The sequence below is a fragment of the Aquarana catesbeiana genome, linkage group LG03 (assembly GCF_042186555.1).
Source record: "Aquarana catesbeiana isolate 2022-GZ linkage group LG03, ASM4218655v1, whole genome shotgun sequence".
Taxonomy (NCBI): Eukaryota; Metazoa; Chordata; class Amphibia; order Anura; family Ranidae; genus Aquarana; species Aquarana catesbeiana.
Window position 1 is genome coordinate 739,270,745 of NC_133326.1, and position 23,181 is coordinate 739,293,925.

At 41.7% G+C, this 23,181-nt stretch overlaps 1 protein-coding gene across 2 annotated transcripts in view; it reads right to left on the reverse strand.

Moving 5' to 3' along the window:
- LOC141133867 (NACHT, LRR and PYD domains-containing protein 3-like) overlaps positions 1–23,181 on the reverse strand; it is a 314,489-nt gene that overhangs the window by 154,915 nt on the left and 136,393 nt on the right. For both annotated transcript variants that reach the window (XM_073623452.1, XM_073623451.1), the window contains exon 4: positions 15,563–15,601. In XM_073623452.1, coding sequence (XP_073479553.1) covers positions 15,563–15,601 — 39 coding nt within the window. The remainder of the gene's footprint in view (positions 1–15,562; positions 15,602–23,181) is intronic.

The following is a 23,181-nucleotide window of genomic DNA, read 5'->3' on the forward strand; positions in this document are numbered from 1 at the left end:
CTTCTTCAGGAGATTTAGCATGTGGCATCATTGTTGTAATAAAGATTACATAAAAAAGAAACAAAAACAAAAGAGAAAGAGAGCTCAATTGATTGTTAATTGCATCATTCGTTTAGGTATACATTTCTGCATTTAAACAGAAGGGGAACTTGTATATATAAATAAATATGAACAATATTTGGTATTATCGAAACATAGTATAAGAACAAAGGGTCTACATTTCATATACACACAAAGTATTGGACTGCTATGTTGAAAAAGGAAATCTTACCTAAAAAATGTATTATACTCAATGCTAATAATCCTAGATGCTTAGGGTTCTACTCCATGGATAGTCTACCCCAATGACTCAACGCCTCGTGGAAGTTTGCAGAGATAATACAAAGGCGATCAAAGTTGGAGAAAGTCCTTACTGGCGAGAGAAGGACCAATGAGGATAAAATTGATGACAAAAATATATGCACATATATACATGCATGTAGTATATTATGTTATATTTTTGTTAAATCAAAATAATTGATTAATAATATCTCAAATAAATAAGAAAAAATTATTATTTTGAAAGTTACCTCAACGGCGTTAATTAGTAGAATCAATCTAATTCGATAGTCCCATCCACAGTGTTAATTGGACAAAAGACACTTTGAAAGGCGGATGTATAGGAATGGAAATAGCGTAATGGGTCACAAGTATTGAGGGAGACCTGGAGAGGGAGGGGGCCGGCACCCACCCAGTTTCAACCAGACCCTAAAACGTAATGGTGAAAGAAAGAAAAAGGGTTGAATGTATTGATTGTTTAAAAAGGAAAAGAGGGTATCATATAAGGGGTCAGGCGGCTGCTTTTTCATAATGCAATGTAGACCTACCTCAATGAAGCAATGAGTAAGGGTTGGGGGAAGTCAACCAGAGAAGGAGAGCTCCTTCCGTCTTGTCCTGCAGAGGAGTGACGGGGAAACAGGGAGGGATTCCCCCGTATTTGTACTAAACCCCAGTGCGGTGGTGTCTGTAACCACTGCCGCGCCGCAGACATAAGGAGAGTGTTACTGCGTATGCACCCGCACACACAAGCATGGCGTCAGGGTTGCGCCTATGATGCGCAGTCACTGATCGCCATGTTGAAAAGTCCGTTGCCCTATGATGGAAGAAGGAGAGAAAAAAGGCACAGGAGAGAGTGAAACTGGGTCAAAAACAAATTGATCACGGGATCAGACCTCTTGGCGGGATGGAAAAAATAAAAAAAGAGGGGAGGGTGTGATGGCGAGAGGTGGAAAAGGGCGCATATTAACCCATAGAGGGCACTGACGATGGAGGTCATTGATTAGGGACCATACATCAGGAGTGCCCCGGGCGTCTGTGCAAACTAAAAAAGGGAAAGAGGCTTGAAATTGGGAGAAGGCACGGAGAGAAAATTGAATAATTGTAAAAATGAAAATTATGCATGAGATTGGATAATTAAGAATGAATTACATACATATATACATTTATTGAATATCTATTTTTTGTAGGCCACACAATTTGGCACAACATGAATTTGGAAAAACTCAAAAGATATCAAATAAGATTCGAAAAACAAAAACACACATAGTCTAAAGAAATGGCTTAAAACTGAAGGTGTCATTGAGACTGGGATATTGAAGAGCACATAAATTTGAGATCCACTTTGCCTCCCGTTGTAATAAGATCTGGTCATAATCCCCTCCTCTTACATCAGGGGGAACATGTTCCAGGGCTGTAAAGTGCATCATAGTGTCATCAAATTGATGGAAGAGGCCCATATGCCGACTGATGGGTGTCTCCATCTTCTTTTTAGAGACTAAGGAGACATGGTCTCTGATATGGTAAAAGAATGGGCGTTTTGTTTTTCCCACATAGAAGGCATTACAGCCACAGGTCATCAGGTAGACAATCCCAACTGATTGACAGGTGACTGAAAATTTGGAAAAATAGGTGCAACCATTTGGGAGAGCCACACTCTGTGTTGCATGGATATTTCTGCAGAAGCCACATTTATTTTTTATTACAAACGATTTTTATTGTTTAAGAAATAAACAAAAGAATAAAATCTACAGTCTGGTATCAATGTACATCATAATCAATGGTATCCAAAGCATAATAACTGAAAGGGTTGTGACATAAAAAAAATATTTCAAAAGCCTACAGAATATATCATGAAAAAACCCATACAGGAAGGTATAAACTATACATGGTCTAGGTACATTATGCAGTTTCTAGCTTTGTGTCAATAAAATGTGTTTATGGGATTTCCAAGGCTTCCATCTACGATCAAATAAGGTTAGGGGGACAACCGGGGATTTCCAGTGAAGGGCAACGACCCAGAGGGTGGATATACATATTGTGTGTATAAGACATTCCTCTTTGCGCAAGATTCCCGGGATAGGTGCTCCAAGTAAACACATCGGGAGCGTGAGCTTCAGAGGGGTTCCGGAGATTGCAGAGGCGACCGCGGTCACCCTTTCCCATATCGGGGCTAGAGTTCTACAATCCCAAAATATGTGTTTGAATGTGCCTGGTAATTGGCAGCCTCTGAAGCACAATCCCGATGTTCCAGGGTACATTATATGAAGTCCGGAGGGTGTGTAGTACCATCTAGTGAGGACCTTATAGGCTGTTTCCCTAACTGCTAGTGATTTAGTAGCTTTACGGAGATTTGCTAGCATGGTTTCCCAGTCTTCCCGAGAAAATTGTTCATTACAGTCGGTCTCCCATTTGGTCCTCTATAAAAGATCACCTGAAAAACCCCATTCCAATATAGTTTTATAAAGGGTAGAAATGAGACCTTTACCTCTTGGATTTTCACAGCAGATCTGTTCGTAAGAGGTAGAAGGAGTGGAAGGGGTAAGATTGTAATGGGAGATATAAAAATGCCTTATTTGCATAAAGCGGAGATATTCCCGTAGTGGTATTTGTTTATATGTGCGGAGGAGTTCAAATGTGGCAAATGCATTTCCAAGTTGAAGGTCTGCTAAGGTAGTTAAGGAATTAGATTTCCACCAAGCAAAGTTCTCAGGGTGATGAAATGCTGGGGTTAACAGTGGTTCCCCAAGGAAGGATGAGGCCGAAGGGGCTGGTGAACTCAGTCTAATGCCCCGTACACACAGTCGGACTTTGTTCGGACATTCCGACGGATGTTGGCTCAAACTTGTCTTGCATACACACGGTCACACAAATTTGTCGGAAAATCCGATCATTCTGAGCGCGGTGATGTAAAACACGTACGTCGGGACTATAAACGGGGCAGTGGCCAATAGCTTTCATCTCCTTATTTATTCTGAGCATGCGTGGCACTTTGTCCGTCGGATTTGTGTACACACGATCGGAATTTCCAACAATGGATTTTGTTGTCGGAAAATTTTATATCCTGCTCTCAAACTTTGTGTGTCGGAAAATCCGATAGAAAATGTGTGATGGAGCCTACACACGGTCGGAATTTCCGACAAGGTCCTATCACACATTTTCCGTCGGAAAATCCGACCATGTGTACGGGACATTAGTCTAGTTTTATAGCGGTGCCAAAGTGTGAGAGATTGAAAGACTATCAAGTTAAGGGAAGTAAGCTTATGCGTAACATTAGATGGTGACCACAATATGGACTGGAGACAGTAGGGCAAAATGGAAACGGATTCAAATTTTACCCATGGTACCCTTGAATCCGGAATGTTCCACTGCGCTATCTGTGAAAATTGTGCTGCTAGGAAATAGAACCAAAGGTTGGGTAAACACAGACCTCCTGTGGATTGGGATTTATACAGAATGTGTTTTGAGAATCTGGGTAGTTTATTCTGCCAAATAAATTTATTAACCTCTCGCTGTAATCCGTCAATATAAGTTTTTGAGATATTGGTAGGTAGGGAACGGAAGAGATATAAAAGCTTTGGTAATAGGGTCATTTTTACTGCCTTGACTTTACCTAAAAAAGATATACGGTACGAACTCCAGGTTTTAAGTAGATTTCGTAATCGGGTTACACATGCGGGATAGTTAGCATTGAAGAGAGACAAAAAGTGTGGAGTGATGAAAATGCCAAGATATGGGATTTTATTGTTTGACCATTGGAAAAGGAAGGATCCTCTGAGCAATTCACACTGGGCAGGGGGTAAATTAATAGGGAGAGATGTGGATTTGGTCATATTCACCGTAAGTCCAGATACAGAGGCAAATTTATTCAGTACAACAAATAAATTAGGAAGGGAAATTTGGGGTTGGGTCAGAAATATCATAACGTCGTCTGCATACATACAGAGTTTGAAATGGGAAGAACCAAGGGGATAACCAGATATATCTGGGTGCTGTCTAATGGCTATTGCCAGGGGCTCTAATGCAAGGGCAAATAATAGGGGAGATAAAGGGCATCCCTGGCGGGTGCCCCTGCCCAGTGTGAAAAAATCAGAGTTGCACCCTGGTAATTTAATTCTAGTTTTAGGCTGATGATAAAGGGCCTGCACCCCACAGAGAATTTCGTCCTTGAAACCCATCTGTCTTAGAACTGAAAGCATATAAGGCCAGAGGACACTATCAAATGCCTTATTTATGTCAAGGCTCAAAAGAAGGACCTGTTTTTTGTGCAGGTTAGCATCTTGCTGAACATTCAGGGCTAGGCGGATGTTATTTGTGATAAGCCTATGTGGAATGAAGCCTGATTGATCGGCCAAAGTCAAGGTTTCAATAATATTAGCTAATCTATCTGCCAGAGCACGACTAAAAAATTTAAGATCATTGTTAATGACCGAAATCGGCCTGTAGTTTTGTGGGAGAGTATGGTCTTTGTGGGGCTTTGGTAGGAGTGACATGTTGGCCAAAGTCATTTCAATCGGGAAACGTTCACCTTTTAGGACATTGTTAAACATGGTAGTTAGTCGTGGAGTTAGAATAGAGGCGTAATGCTTATAGTAAATGGCTGAAAACCCGTTGGGACCTGGGGCGACCAAACGTTTCAAGGATTTAATTACTGCCAATATTTCTTCCTCGGTAAAAGGAGCATTCAGAGCTTCTATTTGAGAAAGTGATAAAGAAGGTAATGGAAGTGAGGAAAGCCAATCATGGGATGTTTGCGTTGGGAAGAAGGGGGGAGGAGGGAGTAGGTTGGAATAGAATTGTTCAAACACAGTCAGAACTTTCTTAGGGTGGGAGACCATATTTGTCAGAATTGCGGAGTTTGTATAAGTGTGGAGGATGTATAGTTTGATTCAATTTACGAACAAACATAGAGGAGGCCGAATTGCTATGTAGGAGAAATTTAGCTTTGGACCAACGAAGAGCTTTCTCCGTTTTTGCTGATAAAAGGGTATCTAGCTCAAGTCGTTTTTGGGCTACCAATTGTGCATTAGCCAGAGTCGGATTCCCGGTTTGTAGCTTATGTAATTTGTCTAGTTCTGTTGTAAGAGTGTATATTTGTTGCCATCATTCTCTGTTTATCTTAGAGGCTATGCTAATGAGTTTACCCCGCAGAACGGCTTTATGTGCCACCCACAAAGTACTAGAAGATACATCAGGGGTGGCATTCAGCCGAAAGTATTCCTGTATAGCAGTGAAAATTTCCTGTCTTGTGATGGGATCAGCTAGTAGGGAGTAAGGAGTGTCTGACATGCCAATGAGAGAGGTGGTTAGAGTAACAATATTGTGGTCCGACCAAGGACAGACCAGAATGTCCGAGTTAACAGAATTGGCCAGAATGATGGGAGTGCAAAAAATATAATCTAGTCTGGCAAAAGAATTGTGAGGGTGAGAATAAAATGTGTAGTTTCTGGCCCCTGTATTATGTGCTCGCCATGCATCAGCCAGTTGAAAGGACTGTAAAGATCTAGTCATGGTTTTGGGAAAAGCTGCCGAGGTGTGGGATGTGGTGTTTCTATCTAATTGGGGGTGACCTACAAGATTAAGATCTCCCCCTACAAACATATGTGTTGAAGAGTATCTTTCAAGAGTCCTGAAAAAAGTGGCAAAGAAGGAGGCTTGTGCTACATTAGGTGCATAAACATTTGCAATTATTATATCCCTTCCTGTTATCACTCCTTTAATAATAAGAAATCTACTATCAGGATCCTTATATACCTGTTGTACTTCTAAAGGGAATGCGTTATGTAACAATATAGCTAAAAATCTACTTTTAGTCTGATAATGGGTGAAAAAAGTTTGTATGATCTATGAAAAAAAGTAGGGTGTTTATTTGTAGCAAAATGGGTCTCCTGCAGCAAGACAATTTTAGCTCCTAATTGTTTGTAAGTAGTAAAGGCCTTTTTTCGCTTGTGGGGAGATTTAAAGCCCCACACATTGTGCGTGATGCAAGCAATTACCATCTATAAGAGATGAGCAAATGAAGTTCACCTGAATAGAGTGGTGATGATGTTTGTGTTCCGCTCAAATTCTCCACCACAAGGGCAACGGCATGTATGAGACATCCCATAAAATATACCATGTATTGCTTAATATATAAAATGCCTTGAATGATACGTTACAGACCATAAAAAAAAATAAACTGAAAAAAAAAGTGTAGAGTCGAAAAACAAGTAACCAAAAAAACCAGCACAACTAGAAAGAGCTGGTAAAACATTGGGTCAGGTTGCAAATTGCATAATCCTGAAACTGAGACAATAAAATTGTAAGAGGCGGAAATGCTTCTAATGCCGCGTACACACGAGCGGACTTTACGGCAGACTTTGCCCGGCGGACTGAATTTCGTCGGACAATTCGATCGTGTGTGGGCTCCAGCGGACTTTGTTTTCTCAAAAGTTGGACGGACTTACATTTGAAACATGTTTTAAATTAATCCGTTGAAATCGAGTCCGGTCGAAAAGTCCGCCGTCTGTATGCTAGTTCGACGGACAAAAAGCCACGCTAGGGCAGCTATTGGCTACTGGCTATGAACTTCCTTGTTTTAGTCCGGTCGTACGATATCACGTACGAATTCGACGGACTTTGGTGGATTGTGTGTAGGCAAGTCCGTTCATTCAGAAAGTCCGTCGTAAAGTACGTTGAAAAGTCCGCCGGGCAAAGTCTGCCGTAAAGTCCGCTCGTGTGTACGCGGCATTACTCCAAGAGTCATATCCAGACTTTGAGGGGAAGTCAAGATATGAGTGGAGTGGGGTGGCATGGGAGCGACATCCATCGGAATAGCTGACATTTATTCATGAAATAACGTAAAGCATGTGCATGCTAGTATCATACTTATCAGGGGACTTAACCCAGAAAGCACCCCAATGTCCACGATCAGAGCCTAGATGCAAGCTTCTGAAAATACCTGGATGCGTGCTCTACCCATTTCTCCGTCCAAATGTATATAGATCATAACATCCACCTAAATATACAAACAAAAAAAAAAAAAGGGGGGGAGAAGGGGGGTTTCGGAGAGTGGTCATACTGGTGTTCATCTGAATGTCTGAGGTTCCGTGGGTGGGAATCCAGGAGACAGTTCAAAGGGATCCAGAAGTCCTCAGGTGTGAGTGGGTGTCATCAGTGAGGGAATAAACTAGAAGGCAATCACCAGTGAACAGGAAAACAAAGATTGCTGCGAGGGACATCCAAGAACGGCGGCTGGCGGCAGAAGAGCTCACCCACCGGAGGAGGCGTCTTCCCCCCCTGAGACGGAACAGGACGCCGACACTAGACCGGACCGGAACAAGCACAGACCCACTGAATGCACACAGGCACTTATATTGTGTCACTGAGGTGAGAGTTCTGAGAGCCCCTAGTGGGCATCCATTGCCACGAAAAGTCACCAGATCGCCTATCAACGCATGCTCACTGAATCAATCACAGTTTATATGTTTTTTGTATATGCGATTTATATGATTGAGCAGCACTGAAGTCACTTTGATTCACGTTTTCATTTTATTATTAATATTTTTTATTATTGAAGGACAGTCACGTTTGTTTATTATTTTTAGGCTCCATATTATAAGGAACTTTAGGAGGTACTCAGCTATATGTAGTAGCACGATTTATGGAGTAGTTGTTGCGCAGAATCACTTACACAATTCATCCTTATTGTGCATTTGTTTAGTTTTATTACTAGTGAAGGGTGTTCACTATTTTCGATTTTGCAGCATCAATATTTATTTCACACGATTTGATTATAGTAGCGCAGAAGTTCATCCTAGGATATTTTCACATCCAAGAACGGGCAGTAGGTGGCGATCTATTCAAAGGAGAGAGCAAGCAAAGTCAAACAAGGCTATATGGTAAGAACCAAGTCAGCATCCAGAAGAAGACAGGTGTAGGTCAGACATTCAATTATGGTCAAGAGCATTGTCTTGTCTGACATTCCTTCTATTGCGTCTAGGAGAAGGTGTGCGCCAAATTGGGGTCGATCTTGGGGTAGCGGGCGGGCGAGGTACAGCAGCAGCATCCAGCAAGCCCAATTTCACCAGAATCTCCTGCCCTTCCAACAAGGTAGTAGCTGTATATGTCGTTCCATTATGAGGAATGGAGAGTTTAAAGGGGAATCCCCAGCGGTGTGCCATCCAAGGTGATAGACTGGGAATTGCGAGCAGCCCTGAGGATCTCCTCTTTGATAAGGAAGTCTTTCAGGCAGAGTACAATGTCTCTAGGGGGTTTATCTGGAGGTGGTTTTGGACGCAAAGCACGATGAATGCGGTCGCAAGTAAATGATTCTACCTCATAGTCTGGTAGCAATGATTGAAATAGCTTGCAGATAGCAGGGATCAAGTCAATGTTAGATTCAGGGATCCCCCTAACCCTGAGATTGTTACGTCTGTTACGATTGTCGAGATCTTCAACCTGTGATTGTAACTGCGTGACTGTTGTGGCCAGGTTTTCATATTCCCTGGAGAGCTCATTGTGGGCATTGAATAGCTCGTCATGCTTTGTTTCCAAACGATCTGTACGAGATCCCAGATCTGCAATCTCCTGAGTTAGGGTATTGGTGCTTTTATGCAGCTCTGTCTGGAATTTAGTGGCAATCTTACTGTATATGGATTCTAGGCTTTTTTCTAGATCATCTTTTGTGAGAGGGGCAGAGTACTCACTGTCATACGGTGGATCAGATTCTGCCTGTGTGCGCCGTGTAGAGGGAGAGGCAGGGCTGCTGGCGCCATCTTGAGCCATGCCGTATCTTTCTTGTGAGTTCAGCAGATAGTTAGTAAGGGACCTCTGCGCCGTCCGCTCTGGTTTTTTCCGCTTCGAAGGCATGCACAGCTTGTTCCTGGGGGTGTTAGGACTGTTTGTGCCAAGTTTTGCTGAGTTCTGGCCCCAGAGAGCAGGCTAAACGGATTGAGTAGTACGGAGCTACTCAGATATGCAGCCGATCCCGCGGAAGTCGTGCATGCGCCCCCTGCAGAAGCCACATTTATGACAGGGTCTGGTACCTTTTGCTTTCATTGGTGATGATGGGGGTGAAGCATAGTGGCTATGTACAATTTTGTCTTTAATGATCGTGATCGTCTGTAGGTTATTTCAGGATAGTTCTTTAAATGTTTGGAAACACGTGGGTCCCCCATAAGGAGGTACCAGTGTCTTTGCACTTTGCATCAGATCACGTATTTGTTTGTGTTGTCCAGAGTATCTGGTGATAAGTCTTAGTCCTGAAGTTGATTTTGGAGTTGGGAGGCCATTGATGAGGTCAGGTCTGTTCTGTTTTTTGGCCCCAGCATAGGCCTTTTTTAGGCACTTATTGCTATAGCCACAAAGTTTTAAACGGTTTTGTAGAACCCTGGCTTCCTGCTCAAAATGATTGTTTTCACTACAATTCCTCCTGAGAAGGAGATATTGTCCATAAGGTATGTTAGTGATCAGGGACAGAGGATGTGAGCTGGTAGCATGGAGGAGTGAGTTACCCACTGAGGGTTTGCGATAAGATGTGGTACCTATGGTTCTATCTTCATTGATGAAGATTTGTATGTCTAGGAAAGTCAGCCTGTCTTGGCTGGCTTCCATGATGAAAGTGAGATTGTATTGATTTGATTTCAAACTCTCAAAAAAGAGAGATAAATCATCACGGGATCCTGTCCATACAAAGAAAATATTGTCAATGTATCGTCTCCAAATTGGTATCAATTCAAAAAACTGCTGCAAATCATTGTCAAAATATAAGTCACGCTCCCACCCCCCAGATACAGGTTTGCATAGGAAGGAGCACAATTAGTTCCCATGGCTACTCCCTGTATCTAGAGGTAGTCGGAGCGTTCAAAAATGAAGACATTGTTGTGTAGGATAAATCACAAAAGGTCCAAAATAAATTGATTATAAGCTGGAGGTGCCTCACTATTGAGTGAGATGAAACCCTCTACAACCCCAATACCCCTATCATGGGTAATGGAGTTTTTAGAGGGCCTCTACATCTATACAGACCAGCCACGCCCCAGTGGGAAGAGCCAGACCATCAAGGGCTTTCAGAAGTTCTCTAGTATCTTGTAGATAAGAAGCTAGGTCTTCCACATGAGGTCTGAGATAGTCATCAACCATTTGACTTTTTTCATTTGACCTTTTCGGTCAAACAACCGTTTCCTGACACGATAGGGTGGCCTGGGTTTTTTTTTTTAAATTCTTGTGGATTTTAGGAAGTGCATACAGTGTGGGTGTGCATGGAAAGGGAACATTGAGAAATTTCCAGGTATGTTTATTAATTAGGTCCTGATGGTAAGCTGACCCAATTAATTGTCGATAGCGGATAGCCATAAGTTGTATATGACTATCCCATATTTTTTATACCAATGTCGGTTATTTAGCAATCGCATCACCATAGATTCATATTGATAACATTCCATGATGACAAGGTTGCCCCCCTTATCAGAGGGTTTGATAACTAAGTTTTGATTCTTTTGTAGAGAGGATAAGGCTTCTATTTGGGAAGGTGTTACATTTGAGTCATGGAGCCCCTTCCATTTTGTTTTTTTGATTTCCTCAGTGACTTGTTGGATAAATGCCCAGACATTTGAATTTCCATGTAGAGCCGGGAAGGTTTTTGATTTTGGTTTATAATCTTTGGGTTGAGAAATAGCTGGAGATGGGAATTTGATTTGAGAAGGGGTAAAGGAAATAGGGGAAGCAGGTGAATCCAAGAAAAGAGATTCAGCCTCCGCGATATCTGTTTGGTCAATGTGTCCCTCGTCTCATAACTCCATTAGATCTTCTAAGGCCTTGATGTCATTTAGGCTGGGAGTTTGAGGGGGGGTTGAGGTTTGGGGATTGGTAATGCGTCAGGTGGTGGCTTGGATTTGTCAAATGAAATGCGAAGCATAAGTTTTCTTGCGAATAAATTGAGATCCTTAATTAACTCAAATTGATCAATTTTCTGTGTTGGACAAAAGGATAACCCTAGTTCCAAGACAGAAACTTGATCAGGTGTAAGGGAAATAGATGAGAGATTAACTAACGGAACTGACGGAAATGTGAATGCACTTCTGGATCCATCTAAACGAGCCATGAGTACAGGCCGGGCTCCGATGAGCACCAGAGCCACCACGGCCAAAAATAACGCTGTCACTAACGCACCGAATCACCGGGAATCTGTCACCAATATCGGTTTAGCTAACTCACTTCCCACACAATCTGCACTTCTGCAAGTAAGTAATATTAATGATATCACACAGTTGGATTTTCACCCGGCCCCTATTTTCACGCAACCAGTGCACGACCAAAAGAAAACCATGGGCACAGAATCAATGTCACAGAAAATCCCAAAAGGTTCGAGATAGTTAATCTCTCATCTATTTCTCTTACACCTGATCAAGTTTATGTCTTGGAACTAGGGTTATCCTTCTGTCCAACACAGAAAATTGATCAATCTGAGTTAATTAAGGATCTCAATTTATTCGCAAGAAAACTTACGCTTCGCATTTCATTTGACAAATCCAAGCCACCACCTGACGCATTACTAATCCCCAAACCTCAACCCCCCCTCAAACTCCCAGCCTAAATGACATCAAGGCCTTAGAAGATCTAATGGAGTTATGGGATGAGGGACACATTGACCAAACAGATATCGAGGAAGCTGAATCTCTTTTCTTGGATTCACCTGCTTCCGCTATTTCCTTTACCCCTTTGCAAATCAAATTCCCATCTCCGGCTATTTCTCAACCCAAAGATTATAAACCAAAATCAAAAACCTTCCCGGCTCTACATGGGAATCCAAATGTCTGGGCATTTACCCAACAAGTCACTGAGGAAATCAAAAAAACAAAATGGAAGGGGCTCCATGACTCAAATTTAACACCTTCCCAAATAGAAGCCTTATCCTCTCTACAAAAGAATCAGAACTTAGTTATCAAACCCTCTGTTAAGGGGGGCTACCTTGTCATCATGGAATGTTATCAATATGAATCTATGGTGATGTGATTGCTAAACAACCGACATTGGTATAAAAAAATATGGGACAGTCATATACAACTTATGGCTATCCGCTATCGGCATTTAATTGGGTCAGCTTACCATCAGGGCCTAATTAATAAACAAACCTGGGAATTTCTCAATGTTCCCTTTCCATGCACACCCACACTGTATGCACTTCCCAAAATCCACAAGAATTAAAAAAAAAACCCAGGCCGCCCTATCGTGTCAGGAAACGGTTGTTTGACTGAAAAGGCAAGTCAAATGGTTGACGACTATCTCAGACCTAACGTGGAAGACCTAGCTTCTTATCTACAAGATACTAGAGAACTTCTCAAAGCCCTTGATGGTCTGGCTCTGCCCACTGGGGCATGGTTGATCTGTCTAGATGTAGAGGCCCTCTTCAACTCCATTACCCATGATAGGGGTATTGGAGTTGTAGAGGGTTTCATCTAACTCAATAGTGAGGCACCTCCAGCTTATAATCAATTTATTTTGGACCTTTTGCGATTTATCCTACACAACAATGTCTTAATTTTTTAACACTCCCACTACCTCCAGATACAGGGAGTAGCCATAGGAACTAAATGTGCTACTTCCTATGCAAATCTGTATCTGGGGGGGTGGGAGTGTGACTTATCTTTTGACGATGATTTGCAGCAGTTTTTTGAATTGTTACCAATTTGGAGGCGATATATTGACAATATTTTCTTTGTATGGACAGGATCCCGTGATGATTTATCTCTCTTTTTTGAGAGTTTGAAATCAAATCAATACAATCTCACTTTCACCATGGAAGCCAGCCAAGACAGGCTGACTTTCCTAGACATACAAATCTTCATCAATGAAGATAGAACCATAGGTACCACACTTTATCGCAAACCCTCAGTGGGTAACTCACTCCTCCATGCTACCAGCTCACATCCTCCGTCCCTGATCACTAACATACCTTATGGACAATATCTCCGTCTCAGGAGGAATCGTAGTAAAAACAATCATTTTGAGCAGGAAGCCAGGGTTCTACAAAACCATTTAAAACTTTGTGGCTATAGCAATAAGTGCCTAAAAAAGGCCTATGCTAGGGCCAAAAAACAGAACAGATCTGACCTCATCCATGGCCTCCCAACTCCAAAATCATCTTCAGGACTAAGACTTATCACCAGATACTCTGGACAACACAAACAAATACGCGATCTAATGCAAAGACACTGGTACCTCCTTATGGGGGACCCACGTGTTTCCAAACATTTAAAGAACTATCCCGAAATAACCTACAGACGATCACGATCCATTAAAGACAAAATTTTACATAGCCACTATGTATCCACTATGTACTATGTCCACTATGTACCCCCCATCATCACCAATGAAAGCAAAAGGTACCAGACTCTAAAGACTATGTATTTTGTTTTTTTTAATCTTATTTGATATCTTTTGATTTTTCCAAATTCATGTTGTGCCAAATTGTGTGGCCTAGCTACAAAAAATAGATATTCAATAAATGTATATATGTATGTAATTCTTTCTTGATTATCCAAGCTCATGCATAATTTTCATTTTTACAATTATTAAATTTTCTCTCCATGCCATGTCTTCTCCCAATTTCAAGCCTCTTTCCCTTTTTTTAGTTTGCACGGATACCCGGGGCACTCCTGATGTATGGTCCCTAATCAATGGCCTCCATCGTCAGTGCCCTCTATGTGTTAATATGCACCCTTTTCCACCTCTCGCCATCACGCCCTCCCCTCTTTTTTATTTTTTCCATCCCCTTTCCTTAGCCTCGAGGTCTGATCCCATGATCGATTTGTTTTCGACCCGGTCTCACTCTCTCCTGTGCCTTTATGCCTTCCTCCTTCCATCTTAAGGCAAAGGACTTTTCAACATGGCAATCAGTGACTACGCATCATGGACGGAGCCCTGACGCCATGCTTGTGTGTGCGGGTGCATGCGCAGTAACACTCTCCTTACGTCCACGGCGGTGATGACAGACACCGCCGCGCCGGAGTTTAGTACAAGTACGGGGAATCCCTCCCTATTTCCCCATCACTCCTCTGCTGGACACATCCAGGACAAGACGGAAGGAGCTCTCCTTGACTGATGGACTTCCCCCAACCCTTACTCATTGCTTCATTGAGGTAGGTCTACATTGCATTATGAAAAAGCAGCCGCCTGACCCCTTATATGATACCCTCTTTTCCTTTTTAAACAATCAATACATACTTTTTTTCTTTCACCATTACGTTTTAGGGTCTGGTTGAAACTGGGTAGGTGCTGGCCCCCTCCCTCTCCAGGTCTCCCTCAATACTTGTAACCCATTACGCTATTTCCACTCCTATACATGCGCCTTTCAAAGTGTCTTTTGTCCAATTAACACTGTGGATGGGCCGTTGAGGTAACTTTCAAAATAATATTTTTTTCTTATTTATTTACGATATTATTACCCAATTATTTTGATTTAACAAAAACATAACATAACATAATACATGCATGTATATATGTGCATATATTTTTGTCATCAATTTTATCCTCATTGGTCCTTCTCTCGCCAGTAAGGACTTTCTCCAACTTTGATCGCCTTTGTATTATCTCTGCAAACTTCCACATGAGGCGTTGAGTCACTGGGGTAGACTATCCATGGAGTAGAACCCTAAACATCTGGGATTACTAGCATTGAGTATAATACATTTTTTAGGTAAGATTCCCTTTTTCAACATAGCAGTCCAATACTTTTTGTGTATATGAAATGTAGACCCTTTGCTCTTATACTATGTTTCCATAATACCAAATATAGTTCATATTTTTTTATATATACAAGTTCCCCTTCTGTTTAAATGCAAAAATGTATACCTAAACAAATGATGCAATTAACAATCAATTGATCTCTCTTTCTCTTTTGTTTTTGTTTCTTTTTTATGTAATCTTTAGTACAACAGTGATGCCACATGCTAAATCTCCTGAAGAAGCTCTATAGAGCGAAACATGTTGAGAAAAGTGGTATTCTTATTATGATGTGTCATTATATTTTATTACATTTCTGTATTTCTATTTGATATTATATTCCCCTTCTCTTAAAAAGTTGTTTAAATAAAATCTTTGGTTTTAATAAAACATCACCATTGAATTGATATGTTCTAAACATTGCAAATTCAACACACCAAAAAAGTCCCGAGGCTTAACAAGCCTTAAGGTCAATTTCTCTTTACAACAGAACAAAATGTTCATCCAGAAGAGATTTCATATGAAATGTGGATGTCCTACTAACCTGAGTATCTGTTGTCATGTGTCATCATCTTCAGTTTGGCTGGAAATAAGATTAGGGAAGTGATTAGTCCTGACAAACCTCTGAAATGTATAAAATAATAACTAAGAGAGTTATTAGTGTAGCAGATCCTCCCAAACACCATCATCCCACCAACCCTTTGTAGATTGGAGTCTCTCCTCCTCCAGGTGATGGGGAGTGTCTTTGTCTGCCTGGTAACATCTTAGCACATTGCAGTGACATGTGACCATGGTGGGGGGGACCAAAAAAGCCCCCAATTCTCTATGCAGGTTTACAGGCACACACCTAGAATCTGGAGCCTTGACTCCTCTTTCTGATGGAGGTTCAGGTGGATGCATGGGGCACAAGACTCAGAACCCCGAGCAACAGTCATGAGGGTCTCCTAGGAATACAGCTATAAATATGGAGGTTCTGTATAATAGACAAGTGGCTGTGATTGTATTGCTCTGCTCGACATGCTGAGTGATGTCATTATGTTATGGTGACTGACTGCCGACATCCTGGAGAAGTGTTACTCTGCTTCACTTTTACATTTTATTTTATTCTGTAAACTCCCTCAGTAAAGATTGTTTGGACCTCACAGCCAACCAAAACTATTATACAAAATAAATACCAAAGGATAATATATCATCCTAAAAATACACATGAAAACGCAGCAACTATTAGCAAGTGACCTCAACACTCTTAACACAAATAATGATAAAAAAATGGTGCGCTAATGCAAGAAGATATACAGAAAAAATAGACAAATATGCATGGATGACTATCCCCAATTAAAAAAATTAATAAAAAATACAGTATTATGCGATAAGATGCGATAATGTGTGAAACAATGATAAAGTGCTTGGAACAAAAGCAGATATTTTCTTATTATTTTTATGTAAAATCAGATGAATAAGTCCCCAATAATAAAGGGCCTGTGCATCAAAAAGTGATGAGATGTGAAGATCAAGTGCTCAAAAAGCATTTCTTGGAAGTTGTGAACACAATTGCTCCCACCATCCAGGCATCCACCTGGGATGTGCTCTAGCAGCTCACCTTAACCTCAAGCCGACCAGTTGCTGCAGTTGTACTGCGGCAACATGACTCGGCTGCGCGAATCGCTGTCATGGTACGTCGGTACCATAGACGGCCACTAGGGGGCACGTGCGTGTCCCTTGCTTGCCCACGGAGCCGATGTGAGTGCCCTGCGGTCGCGATCACCGCCTGGCTTCCGTGATTGCTCAGGGCACACAGTTTCCAGTTCTCTGAGGGGAGAAAAGACAGATCGTCTGTTCATACAGAGTATGAACAGACGACCTGTCATCTTCCCTACACAGTCCCATCCCCCTTCAGTTAGAACACGTACTAGGACACACTTAACCCCTTCACTGCCCCCTAGTGGTTAACCCTTTCACTGCCAGTGACATTTTTACAGTAATCAATGTAATTTTATAGCACTGATCGCTGTAAAAATGCCAATGGTCCCAAAAATATGTCAAAATTGTCCAATGTGTCCACCATAATGTTGCAGCCCTGATAAAAATCGCAGATCGCCGTAATTACTAGTAAAAAAAAAATTAATAATAAAAAAGCCATAAAACTATCCCCTATTTTGTAGACACTATAACTTTTGCACAAACCAATCAATATACGCCGATTGCAATTTTTTTTTACTAAAAATATGTAGAAGAATACGTATCAAATTTTTTTTATATATATATATTTTTTGGGGATATTTATTTTAGCAAAAAGTAAAAAATATTGCGTTTTTTTTCAAAATTGTAGCTCTTTTTTTGTTCATAGCACAAAAAATAAAAACCGCAGAGGTGATCAAATACTACCAAAAGAAAGCTCTATTTGTGGGAAAAAAAGAACGTCAATTTTGTTTGGGTACAACGTCTCACAACCGCGCAATTGTCAGTTAAAGCGACGCAGTGCCGAATCCCAAAAAGTGCTCTGGTCTTTGGCCAGTCAAATGGTCTGGGGCTTAAGTGGTTAAACAAAGACCCCAACAGGTCTAATGGAACTTTGGTATACAGGTCCTTTATGGTAGTTCACATTCCACTCTCCTATCTTCTCCTTACAGCATGAACCCAGGAATGTGGCATATGGCTCAGTAATCGGGGATAAATATCCGCTATACTGGATTAGATCTCCTCCTCTTCTCCATTCACAGGCCATACAAGACAAATAAGAACTCCATAGTGTAGTCATTTCACAGAAGAAATGGTTTTAATAAAACCTAATACCTTATATCTAGGTTAAAAGCAAGCAGTATCATTACAATCCCTACTTCCTGTCTCAGCCGTGATGTCACTGACTCCTCCTACGCGTTACGTCACTGGTCACGTGACTTTTTCAAGGATAGGGAGACAGGTGACAGATGTCGGGCTTATAAAGCCCATAGGTTACTATGGAAACTTATAAATAGTATCCCTGCAATCTCGTGTCCTCACAGCCACTGGTGGAATTTCAAAAAACAGCCCCCAGTGGTCAAAGACGAACATTACATCTCACAGATTTGTTTAAAAAAAATGGTGCTAAATATTAGGGTGAACCGCAGTTCATTATAAGACATTTATAATCACAAAATGTCACTAAAATAAAAAAACAACAAACAACGAAAGGCCAAAAAGGGAAACAAGACAAAAAAATACACAATGCAATGAAATTAAAAATAAAAAATATAAATAAATTTTGTTGTGTAAAAGCTAATGAAATCTAGTGGGGAAATTGTCTAACTACACCCAGTTTAGCCTAACCATTGATAGAGGTAAAAACAGTGCCATCTAGCATTAAAAATACCTGAAATACATATAAAATGCCAGAAAATATATTTTGTAGGGACTACTGACATCTAGCGGGAAATTAAATAACAACACCCAATTTAACCATTAATAGAGGCAAAAACAGTGCCATCTAGCTTTAAAAATACCTGAAATAAATATAAAAATGCCAGAAAAAAAATGTGTAGGGACTAATAACATCTAGTGGGACAATTAGGTGTAAACACCCAATTTAACCATTAATAGAGGTAAAAAAACAGTGCCAGCTAGCTATAAAAAATACCTGAAGTAAATATTAATCACTTCAACCGGTCCATAGCCGAATGACGGCAGCAGGGTGGTTGCTTAACTCTGGGATCACGTCATATGATGTCTTCCCAGAGTTCCCCTCTCGCGCGCCCCCTGGGGCATGCCCCTGAACACATCCATGACCTCCGGGTCCAGAGGACCCAGCACATCACGGATCCCGGTAAATGACCGCTGATCGCGACCGTTTACCATGTGATCGCTGCGTCAAATGACAGAGCGATCACATGTAAACAAACCGGCTTCATCTGATGACGCCGGTTCCTCTCCTCCCCTCCTGTGTACCGATCGGTACACTGTGAGCAGAGAGGGGGGTGGATGGATGGCAGTAGCGCTGTAGGCTGTATGTGTAGTGCCCACAGCGCTAACCAGTGACATCCAGCCATCCATCCATCCATGCTCGGCCATCCCTAATGCTCTGCAATGCCCTGCAATACTCTGCAATGCCCCACAATGCTGTGCAATACTCTGCAATACCCCACAACACTGTGCAATACTGATGACAAACTCATGCTGTAGCCATGGCAACCACTCTGCTGTTGTGCTATAAAGCTGAGTCCGTCAGAGCTTGTATTATCCTTGAAAAAGTCACGTGACTGTGATGTAACGCGTTGGAGGAGCCAAGGACGCTCTGTGCAGATCAGCAGTATCACACAGTGTACTGCACTGAATCTGCTCCTGTCTAAGGCGGCTGACTGCTATAGTAAAACCTGCATATGCCTTATCATTATAAGGCACACGTGAGTGGATTGAAGTTTGCCTATGTACCTTGGTATCCTAACTATTGCACAATGATTGTTTTTTTCTCTTATCTGCCTGTTTATGATTCTCACATTGGTTGTGAATAGAAGCAAAAAACACATTGGTACTATCAATGAGCACCTTAATTAAGCAAGTGTTTTTAAACAGCTTTGCTAGTGATCAAAAGATCTATACCAATCAGGATTCTACCCCTGTATAATTGAACCTTCTGAATACATCCCTATATATTTATTTTTATGTGGATTTTTTATGTGAATTTTTTACACATTTGGTGTCACTAATTTTTTATAATTTTACACTATTTTGATTGCTGGATTTTTTAGGAATTTTTACTCACCGCTGGATTTATTTGACTATTTATATTTATTCTTATATATTCATTTTCATGCACATTGTGAAGCGCTTCAAATATCATTATTTATTCTTTTTAAGTGATTCTGAAAACACTCTCTTTTGATAGCAGCCTCACGTGGTTTTATGTGTAATTATCAGCTATTTAGCATCACAGCGCTTTGTGTTTTATATATATTTAATACTCTGCAATACCCCACAATACTCTGCAATACCCCGCATTACTCTGCAATACCCCGCAATACTCTGCAATACCCCACAATACTCTGCAATACCCAGCCATACTCTGCAATACCCCACAATACTGTGCAATACTCCGCAATACTCTGCAATACTCCACAATGCTGTGCAATACTCTGCAATACCCCACAACACTGTGCAATACTCTGCAATACTCTGCAATACCCCGCATTACTCTGCAATACCCCGCAATACTCTGCAATACCCCACAATACTCTGCAATACCCCACAATAATGTGCAATACTCCGCAATACTCTGCAATACTCTGCAATACCCCACAATACTCTGCAATACCCCACAATACTGTGCAATACCCCACAAACTGTGCAATACTCTGCAATACCCCACAATACCCCGCAATACCCTGAAATACCCTGCAATACCCCGCCATACCCAGCCATACCCAGTAATACTCTGTAATACCCAGCCATACCCAGTCATACTCGGCGATACCCTGCCATACTCAGCCATACTCGGTGATACCCTGCCATACTCTGCAATACCCCGCAATACTCTGCCATACCCAGCCATACTCTGCCATACCCTGCCATGCTTGGCCATACTCTGCCATGCTCAGCCATACTCGGCTGTACTCGGCCTCTGTATGTGGCCAGGCTGTGGAAGTCTCACACATGTGATATTGCCGTACTCAGGAGGAGTAGGAGAATCTATTTTGGGGTGTCATTTTTGGTATGTACATGCTATGTGTTAGAAATATTGTATAAATGGACAACTTTGTGTTAAAAAAAAAAAATGCGTTTTAACCACTTCCCGCCCGCCGTCATACGACGTTCTTGACTTTGTGCTGGGATATCTGAATGATGGGTGCAGCTACAGACATCATTCAGATATTAAACTTTTTTATCCGGCGATTCCCTACACCATAAGAATGATCATAGCAGCTGTTCCACTGCTTGATCATTCTTACGGGAGGGGAGAGGGGACGTCCCCCCTCCCGCCACCCTCCGGTGCTTCTACCGACTCACCGCTACGATCGAAGCCAGGATCTTTTTTTTTATTTTTTTATTTCAGGCTTCCCAGCCTAGAGGTGAGATGTGAGGTCTTGTTGACCCCATATCTCACTGTAAAGAGGACCTGCCATGCCATATTCCTATTACAAGGGATGTTTACATTCCTTGTAATAGAAATAAAAGAGGTCAAAATTTTTTTTTTTTGAAAAAAGCATCAAACTAAAATAAATAAAGTAAAATTAACAATAAAAAAAATACATTTTTTAAAGCGCCCCTGTCCCTGTGTGCTCGCATGCAGAAGCGAACACATACGTAAGTCCCGCCCACATATGAAAACGGTGTTCAAACCACACATGTGAGGTATCGCTACGATCGGTAGAGCGAAAGAAATAATTTTGGCCCTAGACCTCCTCTGTAACACAAAACATGTAACCAGTAAAATTTTTTAAAGCATCACCTATGGGTAACGAAGTTTGACACCATTCCACAAGCGCGTGCAATTTTGAAAGGTGACATATTGGGTATCTATTTACTCGGCGTAACTTTATCTTTCATATTATGCAAAAACATTGGGCTAACTTTACTGTTTTGTTTTTTTTTTAAAGCACAAAACTGTTTTTTTTCCAAAGAAAACGCGTTCAAAAAATTGCTACGGAAATACCGTGCGAGATAAAAAGTTGCAATGACCGCCATTGTATTCTCTAGGGTCTTTGCTAAAAAAACATATATAATGTTTTGGGGTTCTATGTAATTTTCTAGCTAATAAATGATGATTTTTACATGTAGGAGAGGAATGTCAGAATTGGCCTGGATGCTCCAGAACGCCTGAAGGTGCTCCATGCATGTTGGGCCTCTGTATGTGGCCACGCTGTGTAAAAGTCTCACACATGTGGTATCGTCGTACTCGGGAGTAATAGTAGAATGTGTTTTGGGGTGTAATTTGTGGTATGCATATGCTGTGTGTGAGAAATAACCTGCTAATATGACAATTTTGTGAAAAAAAAGTTAAAAAAAACTTGATTTTGCAAAGAATTGTGGGAAAAAATGACAACTTCAAAAAACTCACCATGCATCTTTCTAAATACCTTGGAATGTCTTCTTTCCAAAAAGGGGTCATTTGGGGGGTATTTGTACTTTTCTGGCATGTTAGGGTCTCAAGAAATTAGATAGGCCGTCAGTACTTCAGGTGTGATCAATTTTCAGAGATTGGCACCATAGCTTTTGGACTCTATAACTTTCACAAAGACCAAACAATATCCACCGATTTGGGTTATTTTTACCAAAGATATGTAGCGGTATAAATTTTGGCCAAAATATATGAAGAAAAATTACTCATTTGCAAAATTTTATAACAGAAACGAACTCTTTTATAGCGCAAAAAATAAAAAACCCAGAGGTGATTAAATACCACCAAAAGAAAGCTCTATTTGTGTGAAAAAAAGGACAAAAGTTTCATATAGATACAGTGTTGCATGACTGAGTAATTGTCATTCAAAATGTGAGAGCACCAAAAGCTGAAAATTGGTCTGGTTATTAAGGGGGTTTAAGTGCCCAGTGGCAGTGGCGTAGCATGGGGGTGCGGGGGGTGTCGTGGCCCCGGGCGCAAAATTTGGGGGGGCGCAGCATCAGGTGCCAGTGACACTCCGTCCAAATGCTAACTGTGTACGGACGGTGTCGCTGGCTGTGCTCTGGCCACCAGGTTCCGGCATGGGCAGCGGGTGCCCGGTGATTGGATGAACGGGGGTCACGTGCGGTGGCAGGGCTGGATTGCTCCAGGAGTCCCGCCTCCGCCTTACTGTGTGAACCGCCGCCGTCTTCTCTTCCACCGCTCTGGACTGGATGATGGATCTCCCCTTTCTACATTGTGGCAGCCAGTCTGGCGGTGTGGCACCAGGCCGCCAGCTCTACCCCACATGCAATGAAATGACATCTCTGGGGAACCGGATCTTCCTGACCAAGTAAACTGCGGTATGTGAAACGGATGTACACTTCACATACACAGAGCATCACCCTCTCCCCCACTTATCTCAAATGTCCCTTCCCTCCTCCCACTTATCCTCAATGTCCCTCCGGCCCCCCCCAATGTCCCTCCTGTCCTCCCACTTATCCTCAATGTCCCTCCTGTCCCCAATGTCCCTCCTGTCCTCCCACTTATCCTCAATGTCCCTCCTGTCCCCAATGTCCCTCCTGTCCCCAATGTCC